This window comes from Opisthorchis viverrini (genome assembly GCF_000715545.1).
Source record: "Opisthorchis viverrini unplaced genomic scaffold opera_v5_49, whole genome shotgun sequence".
Taxonomy (NCBI): domain Eukaryota; kingdom Metazoa; phylum Platyhelminthes; class Trematoda; order Opisthorchiida; family Opisthorchiidae; genus Opisthorchis; species Opisthorchis viverrini.
In genome coordinates this window covers 1,155,707-1,168,470 of record NW_008751705.1, presented here as the reverse complement: position 1 = coordinate 1,168,470, position 12,764 = coordinate 1,155,707, and the positions used below count along the sequence as shown (strand labels likewise).

Here is a 12,764-nt window from a genome sequence, read left to right as displayed (position 1 = left end):
CATCTTCGAAAACCCTATAGTTTCAGCGAACTCAGTTTCGGTGTGTCAATAGCCTGCGGCGGCATCGGTGCCACTGAATATACTCCGACTTCCGTGGGGCGACTCCGAAAGTGCAAAGCATTATTCCACGAAGAGGTTCATGGACTTCCCATGAAACAATTTGCAGCAGTCTTGGCCATCAAGATAAATCCGACGCATGTTCACGGATTCACAGACTGGTACGCAGAATCAAGGCCCTCCCAACTCTTCCAGAGTAAGTTATGTAAGCCGCTCTTTCGATGGATTCGTTGCACGTTGTTGTATCTTGCGGTGGCCGTCTATGGGTTACGCCTGCGCTGAGCCTGCTAGACTACGCAATAGGGGAAAGACAGTGAACTGGGGACACAGCTGTATTTCCAGGACAAAACATACATAGCGTCTGCGTAAATATATAGGATGACTAATTGGCCAAGTATGGTCGTTCACTTGTTTGTTCCGTACAGCTGATGGTGGTGTTCCGGTCGTGAACAGTCTCAGGCCCACTACGCTGCTTGTGTTGCTAAGCCGCGTTTGGTGGGAGCCGCCGACTCACCTACTTTCCGGACGCGTCGTAGCGATGGTGACCTGGGGGATGCATCACTCTCTGCACATTCTGTCTGGGCGCACCCTGACACATTTTAGAGAGACAGAAGATAAAAGGGCGATACATCGCCTCTTTATTTGTCGATGCCGGGTGCAAACTCGCCATCCATGTAGTCACCTGAAGAGTATCCAAATGTGCTTTGAACTAGTCCACGGTGTAGCGTGGTAAATTATCGGAAACGGGCCATCCCGCATGTTGAAGGCCCTGGAGACGAACTACTTTGTATGGTGGAAGTGTTCTTGAGAAGCCGTTTGCCCTGCCGCCGTCGCGTATTAGTGGAATGAATAGCCAAACTTTACCCACGCAGGTCTGGTCGGAGGGGACGATAGTATATGTGAGGGAGTCAAGTAATCCGAAGGCCTGCATCATTTACAACGGACTTCAGGCATGCACCAGTCCATTGCGTACGCTGGACAAATGTTGAATGCCGCTTGCCTCCAGCGTGAATAACTTATCTGGCATGTCCAAAAAGCGGCCAGACGTAGGCTCCAGAAAGTACTTGTAAGTCTATCCGAGCAACGCGAGGAAACGTGTAGCGAACCTCCCGTAGAATGGAAGTGCCTTACAAGCCCATCTTTCGTGCTGGCCTAAGAATCCCACGTTGAAGAGAGCCATATGCTTCATAATATATTCTGCATCATTCTGTACAGAGACGGTATTTGTCGAGTCTGCTTTAAGTGGCGTACGGACGTCTATTTCTTTATTCTGAGGCGAGTGCCAGCCCAGTGGTCATTGGCTTGCGAAATCCATTTCCACCCTATTCGCGCTGGCGCTGGAAATACAAGGTTTCAGGTCTTCCACAAAAAACTAGCCATTGATTTGAGGGTGAGTCGGCTGTCGTAGATTTGAAAAAGAAGTGGCTTTAGGGTGGCGCCTAAGAGCATCATGTGGAGACCAGCGCAGATGGGCGGACCCATTCATCATTTGGGTAGTATCTGCGTGGAATAACCTTCCTCCGACGGTTGTCAACGCTCCTTTTAGAACCCAGTTCAAAGCACTGTCATACACTTTTTTGTGCGAGTTTCCGGGCTGGCAAACATAATGCCCCGAGCTGAGAACACAAACAGCAGTGCTACACTCCTTTTTTACTTGTGCTTTTCAGAAAAACGACAGCTGCTGAACGAAAAGAACAAAACCGACCCGGAAAACGTCGGCCAAAGCCTCGATCCTGTTCATCAACATGTGAATCCCTGAATCCAACATACACTCTAATCGTTCTACTTGAATAGAACCCTTGACAGGTCTAGTACCCATGCTTCGTGAGGGGGCATGGAAGCCTTTATTCGGCTGTTGTGATGACTTCTTAATTAAATGATGTGAGCAGCTACAAAAGCTTTGTCCCGAGCCTGTCAATCCTATGAATTAGGCGAGACGATTTGCCCGTGGACCGTCACGACGCTCTTGGCCTCACTAGATGCATTGGAAATCCGCGAATCATGTGGAGAATTGCGGCCACCTGCCACATCGACCAATCATAGATCAGCCGCGTTTAGGTCCCATGCAGTTTTCCACACCCATTCCCTACGCAAATCGGTTTCCGTAGAGCGATGGATTATGAAATTCCAACTGATCGCGCCTTGTCTGCAGTCAGCGAAACCCTTGATGCTATTAAAAAACGGCCGCATCAGCAGCAAATAGTGATGGGAGTCGGGTCTGGCCTGTAAGTGTGTAGTTCGGGCTGTATTTTGTATTTAGCGTGGCGGGCTATATTTTTGCGAAAATCGGACGGGTGGCTGCCTTGATTTTGGGCGGTGGATTAATCGCACTTCAGGTGATTATTCATATTTAATCGTTTCTGAAGTCGCCGAATAGCGTTTTTGGAATCCTTCACTCTTTGAAACATGACGTTGTCCTGGCAGCACAGTCTAAATAGCGCAGTTGTGTTGTTGCAAAGTGGCTTACTAATTGCTAAATATGCGGCCAGTATTGTTCATCGATAGACCTTTTCGATAGTCGAACTACCGAATAACCGTGTTGTGTAGTTACCTCGTGATTAAAAACCAGATCTCAACCGATGGATAACCGTCAAATAGCCGAGTGTAGCAATTATTGGACAGTTAAGCAACCACATTTTAACATTACATGATGGCTTCATAGCAACCAACTATGTTCAGTTTATTTACCCACCAGATGACATTTCGTCATTCGTGGAACCACGAAATAACCGCTATTTGACTATGTGTGGTTGCGTCAGATAACTGCCCGTAGAATATACCCTGTCATATAATTAAAAAATGCCTATCCAGCTGTAACGCCGTTTTGGTGCCTATCTGCCACGTCACCCGAATGAAGCACGAGGTCTGGGATACCCAAGTCTAGGTGGGGAAGTCGAGATACAGAGGCCGGGTTTGAACTACCTACTTTCGGGTCGGCAAATATGCGTCAACAAATTCCTCGAACTAATGGAGCGCTAGGCGTATCAGCGTCTACATAGAACCTGTAAAATTTACAGATCTCTCGCCATAGGCTGCGGGTACTTGAACACCCACTCAGTCCGGACGAACGCGTCCGTTGTACCTGTTCTCAACCTAGGATAGATGGCATATCATGGTAGGCAACGCTGACATGTAGGCACTTTGGATTGATTCGATCGATGTACACCACTTCATCTTCCCAGATGGAAAGGACAAACGGACGCCGAGGCCGGTAGGGCATGCTTCGGTCTGTGGGTGAGTAGTCCACAAGCAAACGCTGGCAGAATAAACCAGTCATCCATACTGTGATTTACAAGGTTTCAAAGCCTGTCACCCAGGGTGCGAGATGGCTCAAGTGGTTAGAGCGCGAATTTGCTGACCGGAATGTCTGTGGTTCGAGCCTGATCTCCGCCTCTCGACTTCCCCTGTCTATGCACGGGCAACCTGGCAGTATCCAAGCCCTCGTGCTTCCTTCGCGTGGCATGGCAGCTAGGCACCGAAAGGGTGTTACGGCTGACTGGTTATTACCCAGGGTACGACGAGACTTTCAAGGTATCGCATTGGATGCTTGACTAAACGTTCAGGCTCGGCAACCGACTGAGGTAAATTTAGGTCGTACATTTGTTCTGTTCAGGTTAATTTTGCCTGTTTCATGCGACTCGAATGCTTTGCAGTCCAGCTTTTTACTAATTGCAACAAAAATGCATGATGTCTTTAACAGGTGATGGAAGCGTACACCAAACTAAAACCAAAGTATCTAGAAAAATTACCTTTTGTGATTCCTTGCCTTACATTATCCGGAGACAGGAATATTCGCTATTTTTCTCAAATCCCCTCTCTAGTACAGACTTCGTTCTCCATTTCATGATGTGTCCCGTGATCGGGTCAATTACCCACGACTTCGTTACCCACAGCTTCGTTCAGGGATTCTACCGTACATGCAAATGAACACACACCGTCATATTTACGCCCTCCTAGGAGGTAAACTCTGAGGTATGAGACTATCTGACACCACTTCCTTGCATATCTTAGCCTAAATATCATTTCGAAAATTAAAAAATATCCGTTCACCGATATGGAGGTCAATTGGTAACTTTGACTACCTATATGTAATACATATTCACCTGTTGGGTTTGCACTACATTAACTGCGACGAAACTTGCACTTTTACTTATATGCTCAATTTCATGATTTGTTGACTCAACACGAATTCTCTCATTTTACCATTTGTTACTTAGTGTGCTGTGCAACAGAACTGTATTCATGTGGACTGGAGCCGTTTACGACGATTGCATCGGAACGGTTTGAATTCTGGAAGATGGTTCAGCAACTCTGTAAGTCGTAGTTACCACACTATTTAGCCCTCTTGCTTTTTCTGTTTGTTTCATGATGTGTTGGGGTTGACTGCCAAAATTTAGGCTGCGTCAGCTTGCTCACATTTTCGGAAGCTAGTGGACCAGTCCTGTTGATGAACCCTTTTCGCCCCATAATGTGGAGATGGTCATTGTGGTCACAAAGAATGAAGGCCATAATGTCAAACTTGGCTTGGTTGGTGGCTACTTTCCCGCTGCATGGGAATCCCGAAAGTCAAATCCGAATAGATGGATACTTTGGTAGGCATGATTTTGTCATGCGCTCAATTTGTGCCCTCGGACCCAACCTAAAGCTGCCACTTTGGTGGTCGGACTGGGGTGGTCCAATGATGTTGCGTGCTACAGTAACTGGAACTTCGTTCTACAAGGTGCAACCATGTCAGGAAAGCCAAAGGGGAGCAGTCGGACTAAGAGCAGCGAGGCGTCGTATTACAGGTAGTCGTGCTACGAGGTGGTGTGGGGGTACAGTTGTACTGTCCTCTGCGACAGGAGTGTGAAGGCAGTAAGGTCTTTCCCACAGACAACCAGCATGGCCACCTTTATTGAAGCGGCGATGCCGCCTTGCACCGAGAGCTTGGGGGTTGTAGTCGGCCTCAGAGCTGAGCAATCTGCATGGTTTTATTACAGTGGACAATCGCCTTTGCACTGTTCCAGTTTAATCAAGTCCAGTGCCTCTCGACACAAAAACGGAGCATGTTTGTAGTGTCGGCATACGCCCTAACGGACTGCAGATCTGACGCTGAGAGGGATAATATCTATCGAGAATTATCCGGGCTCATTCGTTGAACAAGAAGCAGTGACTTTGTATTCCTTGCTGGTGATATGAATGCCCAAGTCGATCGTCTGAGCTCCTTGGAATCATATCTGGGCGGTCGATGTGGAGTAGGTGTTCGTCTCACAGACAACGGGGAGCGTCGACTCCACTTGTGTGCTGATCATGAACTGTTTCTGGCCGGTACGAACTTCCAGCATAAACGTTCGCACCGCGTAACCTGGTAGCCACCAACTACAAATCAACCGTGGACCCAGTTGGACCACCTGGCCATCAGCCGCCGGTGGAGAGCCACAGTTCAAGACTGCCGTTCTTTCTGGGGCACACCACTTGATTCCGATCACGCCATGGTGCGTGCACGCCTGACAGTTCGTTTCCCTTCAGGCCCTCGCAAGTCAGCAAGTAGCATGCCAATTCTTCATCTTCGAGGAACTACCCTAGCTCAACAGTACCCATCCGGGCTAGCTCAACAGCTCTCCACAGCAAACCAACACCATACGATCGGTACTACTGATGAGCAAGCGAGTAATGTTTTCTCGTAACTCCGCTTCGTGACTATTCGAAAGTGGGATTTATTGCGGAATTTATGGAATCGCTTTGTACCATTCGTTTACATTTGAGTAATGGTCAATGAATATCCATGAAAGTTCAGGAAGGCGCGTTCGGGAAGAAGACGGAAATTCAGTTTTTATAAACAAGATGCATATGAGGGTTTTGCTTTCCTGTAAAATAGTCCAACTGTTCAGTTGGTGTTTTCTAATAAATAACTCCGCAATGAAGGCCTTCTTCCTTTAACTAGTAGCGAGCACATGGATGGAACATGGCCAAACGTGAAAGGACCTATGCTAGCGGCTTTCTGTGCTGTCTGTCCGACTTCTCCGATTCAATCGAATCCCACCGGATGTCGTCGAGATCGCTAGTCCTGATTGATGCCAGGAAATCCGTACCAGCAAGCAACACGTAGTACAGCGCACGCAAATCTCTCAAACACCAAATAAGGAGCCTAAATAAATGCGGACATCGAAAGCTCGGGAGAGGAAGGCTTTTGCATCGGGGAAATAGCTGCACCCTACATCAACTGATGCGATCGACTGGCCCTAGGATAGCAACCGTCAGTGAAACTGTAAGTGAAAAGGACGGCTCATTAATTTACTTGCAAAAACGTCAGCTGAAAAGATGGGCCGAGTAGTTTAGTTGTCCTCCTTCGACACAGCCTTCGGAGGTAGTCGTTCAGCTGTAACACCCTTCCGGTGCCTAGCTGCCATGCCACCCGGGGGAAGCACGAGGGCTGGGATACTGTCAGGTTGCCCGAGCCTAGACAGGGGAAGTCGAGAGGCAGAGGTCGGGTTCGAACCACTGACCTTCCGGTCAGTAAATTCGCGCTCTAATCACTTGAGCCATCTCGCCCGGAGGTAGTGATTACCTGTCAATGGCATGCATGCCACAATTGCCCGTCGAAGAAAGAAATAAAGTACGAAGTATCCGTACTGAAACGTGAGAAGGCACCGGGACCGGATGTTCTGTATCCAGCCCTCTTTAACAAAGGCGGAAAATCCCTGTTGACCTATCTAACGAAACACATTGATGCGATATGGAGAGAAGAGAAAGCTTCAGCAGAATGGGGCATGCCAACAGTTACTCTTTTCATCAAAAAGAGTACGCAGCCGCTGCATGAAAAACACCGTGGCATCAGTCCAATAACTGTGAAATCGAAGATGCTCCGCCCTCATCCTTCGAAAGTTGAGGTAAGAGAAACAGATCTGAGGAAACCCAGCTGAGTTCCTTCAAGAGGGAACTCCGACATTCGTCCTCCGACATTTTGAAACAGTGATCAACATTAGTGGTCTTCTTCGACTGAGTTTGCCATATCCAGTGGTGTCAGGCAAGGTTGTCCTCCCTCACCTTCCTCCGATTATGGAAGACTCACTACCAGCCTCTAATGCCCGTGGCATCAAAATTCTTTAAGAGCATTCGGCCGTAGGTGTTGAGTACGCAGAAGATGCAGTTCTCCTTGGATCTGACGCTGTTGTAATACAAACAATATTAAATAGTGTAAATAGTTCTGCTTCACGGTTTGTCATGTACTTCACACCCGAAAATTGTAAAGTGCTGCTGCAACACTGGGTGGGCTCGAACCCTAATCTCATGCTTACAGATTGGTCGATTGAGGTAGTAGACTAGTTTGTCTACCTGGGAAGCTGTATCACTCCCCGTGGTCCCACCAGAAGTGATATTACTATACGGATTGGGAAGGCCAGAGCAGTTTCCTGATGCCGCATCACTTGGACTTTGTGGCGAAAGCGTGACATCCGCTTATCCACCAAGGGCCGAGTTTACAATGCTGCGGTGCGATCCATATTATTATACGGGTCAGAAACCTAGCCGCTGTGCTCTGAGGACGTAAAAAGACTTTCAGTGCTTGACCATCGATATTTTTGGAGCGTTGCTCGAGTCTCGTACAAACATGGGATCAGTAATGCTGAAATCAGTTGAATGGTTTTCAGGAAGAAATAACTTGTCTACGATAGATGAACTGATCACACTGGCTTGGTCACGTACTGCGTATGCCTCCTCGAAGGGGTGTTTTTGCAGAACCACGCCAAGGGTGGAAGAGAGCCAAAAGCAATCAAACAATTACTTAGCAGCGAAGCGTGAAAGCCGTTACCAACAAACTTATGCGCTGGTCATTTCCGTCTTCGTGGATGGAGAACCCCGAGACGGGCCACATTAATGGTTAGAGACATTGTCTGACATGGCCCAGTCGCGCCCTCAATGGCTCTCGTGCATCCAAGCAATTGCCTTCAATCCATAGCTACCTTTCCTATTCCCCTACTAAACAGTCCGTTGACAGCCCAGTACTGACGCACCAATTTATCAGCTCCCGCCTCCAATGCACAGCCACCTAATCCAGCTCCCCAAATCATCAGTAGACGAAACTGTGGCAGCTATAACCACTGTACGACAAGTACGCGGTTCTTACAGCTGATAATGATGATAATCTCTCAGCTGTAGCATCCTTTCCGTGCCTAGCACATGGCCCATCGCGCCCTCAATGGCTCTCGTGCATCCAAGCAATTGCCTTCAATCCATAGCTACCTTTCCTATTCCCCTACTAAACAGTCCGTTGACAGCCCAGTACTGACGCACCAATTTATCAGCTCCCGCCTCCAATGCACAGCCACCTAATCCAGCTCCCCAAATCATCAGTAGACGAAACTGTGGCAGCTATAACCACTGTACGACAAGTACGCGGTTCTTACAGCTGATAATGATGATAATCTCTCAGCTGTAGCATCCTTTCCGTGCCTAGCTGCCATTCGACCCGAAGTTTGCACGAGGACTGGAATACTGCCAGGTTGCCCAAGCCTGGACAGGGGAAGTCGAGATACAGAGGTCGGGATCGAACCGTAGACCTTCCGTTCAGTAAAGTCTCGCTCCAACCTACATCACTAGTTAGTTCATTCGATAGCTAACCACACCCAATTCATACTTCAGCATTACACCGTTGGTCACAACGACACAGCTTTCGTTACTCATGCGCTAATATTTTCCGAGAACCGCAATGTGATACTGTTATTTGGAGTTCAGTGCCATCACAGAGTACTTCTGAGAAGCTGACTCAGTGGCAACATGGTTCAGAGATGACACATCTCATTTGGCCGTGCTTTTTTGCAGCCTGCCTGAACACGCGGTAACTCTCAAACAAATACATTGCCTCAAGAGAATCCTGTGGGATCAACCGCTTTGGTATCCTCATGTGATCTGATTGCAGTAAATCACATCGTCCTCTTGAAGGATCACCAGCTCTCTCCTCACTACCATCCAAGCAAGTGTCGCTGTCTAACCTATTGGAACCTGATGCAGGTAAAGGAGTGGGGTCAGGTTGCGTTGGCCCCGGATCTTCACTGCCATATTCCACATTGATGGGAGTGCTAAGCTTCAATTTGCGTCTCGCCCCTGCCCGATTGGGATCACCATCAGCACCATTCTCTGCTGGCCACTTTTTATTCGAACCATATTAAATTTGTTGAATAAGAATATTGCGGCTGTTTTTGCTGATATTAAGTGTTCAGCTGTAACACACTTTTGGTGCCTAGCTGCTGTGCCACCCGAAGGAAGTACAAGGACTGAAGTACTGTCAGGTTGCCTAGGCCTAGATCAGTTGAAATACCGAGGTTGGGAACGAATCGTGGACCTTCTGGCCAGTGCGTTGGCCACTGACCTCTGTCGAGCTATTTTTTTGGTGCCTCTCAACTCGCGGTACATAAAAAACCGTTCGGGTGTTACACCCTTTCGGTGTTCAACTTACATGCCACCCGAAAGAAGCACGAGGGCTGGGATTCTGCCGGGTTGCCCGAGCCTAGGCAGGGGAGTCAAATTGTTGAGTTTGGATTCGAACCACGGTCGTTGTGGTCAGTGAATTTGTGCCCTAACCACAGCCATCTCGCAGTCATGTGGAAAGGCATTGTCGTGCTCCACCTATTTTCTGTGAGGAACTTATCACTGGTCTAGCATAGTTTTGGTGTATTCAAGAGGGTTAGCATGCAATGACATTTTATGATTTTTCGAATCCATACTTGTATGATTCTTTCAGTCCCAAATGAATGAGCTCTCGAAAATTTTCTGTTTTGCACTTCTCCTTTTCATCCACTGTTACTTCTTACCCCGGTTAGATTGGTTGTGAAGATTACACGGATGCCTCATAAATTAAGAGCTTCTCTGATGGTGCTCACTTGCCGTGTCTAGCCCATATATATAGTATGTAGTAGTAGTATATGTAGTTTTTTTTCAAAATGTCTGTTTCACACGTCGGTGCCTAACGGACTAGAATGTGATGTGTGCTTGCGCGCGCTCTCCGATCTCAGGTAGAAGCCAGTCTAGCATGTGCATGCATTTTTGTGCTATTCTTCCAGTATCGTATACGTCGACCAACGCCAGGGACAATACACATCTTAGAGACCGAAATGCTTGCAGCAAGCGGTTCGACTGCTTCCTGTGCATCACATATTGACTACGTTCTGATTCTTACAGAGCTTGATAGTTTGACGTTTGGCGCATCAACATGATGTTCTGTGTGCGCTTAGTTATTTGTCCGAACTCAAGACAATTATTTGAAGCAATCGTTCGTCCCTCGCGTGAGCTCACCAACTAGCGTTGGTCACCTGACCAGATGAAACGCTGCCATCATATCTGATTGCACCTCATTAACTACGGCAATACCTTCATTGAGTCATCTGTAGATGTCATTTTCATAAGGAAACTACAATTGTTCATAGTCACACCACTCGCTTGAACGGTCGTCCTCCTGTTATGGCGTGATTATTCCGGTGAGCCCACACCAAACAGAAGCGCTGGACTCAAGTTTCGCTCTTATTAAAGCTCATCATCATATATAATGGCCATGCCGGGATTTGAACCCCGGATATCTGAAATGCGAGGCGAACGTGTAACTACTACCCCACCAACGTACTTTGGACGCATATGAATTTTCACGTCTGAACAGGCGCACGTGTTCACGTTTGGGCGATGTGATTAGTGTGCCCGACTCATCGAATTTACAATTGGATTCCATGTCAATGGGGACTTAAGAGCATTGCCAACTTTATCTGCATGCTGGCAATGCGGCGAATGGCATTTTGTGCGATTGTGTCCGTATAAAAAGCACAAATGTTCAGTGTGCAATCGAACTCCCCGGTATTCCAACTTTATCCTGCATGCTGGCAATGCGGCGAATGGCATTTTGTGCGATTGTGTCCGTATAAAAAACAGAAATGTTTAATGTGCGATCGACGTGGGCACAAGGAAAGCCAGTGCTGGACGTGAAAAGCTAGCCAAAGACGCAGTCAATCCCGGAGGTCACGAAGCAAACGGAGCCAATCAGGACCGGAAGTCCGTGCTGTGGTGTTGGAGACCATGAACTAACTACCCATGACTTTTGACGCGGTGCGAGATACCACCAAAAATGACAGCATATTACAAAAGGCAATGGAGTACCACCACTCAAGCTGGCAAACCACCAGTCCACAAGGGGAACTACGGAAACTTTGTTCAGTGACGGAGTTCATTATCTGTTGTCAATGGCTGTCTTCTCTTTGGTGACCGAATTGTCATTCCCACCGAACTTCGTCAACGGGTCCTAGCACAGGTCCACAGTGGACATCCAGGGATAAGCCGCATGAAGGCTCTTGCTCGCAGTTATGTTTGCTGGCCCGGTATGGATGAGCACATTGAGCAGTTATGTCGGAGTTGTTTCCGTTGCGCAGCTTCCCAGAAGTTACCCGACCGACAGTCACGTCAGACTTGGCCACAGCCAGAAAAACCATGGTCGCACATCCATGTGGATTTTGCCGGGCCAATTAACGGACAAAGCTTCCTCGTTGTCGATGCATTCAGTAAGTGGCCTGAATTCCTTATTATGTCGGAGACAACAACGATGGCAACCATCACTAAACTGCGACATTTGTTTTCAATATTCGGTATCCCGGAAACAATTTTGTCCGACAATGGTACTCAGTTTACATCCCACCAGTTTAGCGAATTCGTTCGAAGACACGACATCACACATGTTACTTCTCCACCATTCCATCCCCAATCCAACGGTCAAGCTGAACGGTTAGTTGACACCTTTAAAAGTGCGTTGACAAAAGCAGAAGGGGAGGGGACCACGACAGAAGTGCTGGATACGCTCCTGCTAAACTATAGAGCAACTCCTGGTCCACAGTCTCTGGACGGTCGCTCTCCAGCAGAGGTGATGATGAACAGAGGGTTGAAACTTGCCCATGACGTTATCCTCCCAATACTTACAGTTTTTTTCATCACCGACAAGAGGGAAGCCAACATTCCGGTCTGACAACCGTGTGCTTGTCAGGGACTATCGCCCCGGGCACCGAAGATGGACTGTTGGAGTCGTCCTCAAAAGAATCAGTCAGGTGATTTACAGCGTCCAAGTGGGATCATTGATATGGAAACGACATGTCAATCAAATACGGCCCACTCAGTGCCAGAGCCCAAAGGCGGAAGAACAGTTACTAGACCTCAACCTACTGCTTGAAACATTTGATCTCTCAAGACCAGCACTTATAGCCACTGCCTCGCATGTACCACTCAAGACAAATCCATCGCTGCAACCAAGATGCCGTACTGGTCGCACCAGAAAAAGAGTGGGACACCTAAAACTTGATCCGCGTCGAAAATCTTACAATGCACGTTCAAAAGTGGGGGTATCAGGAAGCTCAGTTTCCTGAAAGCAACCACTGAATGCCCGGAATCTACGGAGACTCTCAGCTCCGCTGTGCGTTGACCAGACAGACAACGCCCCCCCCCAATATGCAGCGCGTCACAGCCTTGCATCAAACCCAGACAGCGCGAGTCAGCGTTGATCAAGGACAGATGACGCCTCCGCAATATGCAGCACTTCGCTGCTTCGTACCAAAGCCAGACCGCGTGCGTCAGCATTGGACCAAGTTCGGACAGTGTCCTTCCAATAAAAAGCTTGATGCCATTATACTTTCCGCACTCGCACGCACTCGCGCTCTCGCAACCACTTTGTTGGAATATAGCTATTGTGTTCCCTTCCGTGAGCC

At 48.0% G+C, this 12,764-nt stretch overlaps 1 protein-coding gene across 1 annotated transcript; it reads left to right on the top strand.

Moving 5' to 3' along the window:
- Positions 1 to 2,166: 2,166 nt before the first annotated feature.
- T265_13249 (hypothetical protein) lies at positions 2,167 to 6,926 on the top strand (the record flags this gene model as incomplete). Its single annotated transcript, XM_009167950.1, has 3 exons — positions 2,167 to 2,282; positions 2,318 to 2,393; positions 6,642 to 6,926. Coding segments are annotated over 3 exons (474 nt in total), but the record flags the coding sequence as incomplete, so codon positions are not given.
- Positions 6,927 to 12,764: the final 5,838 nt, after the last annotated feature.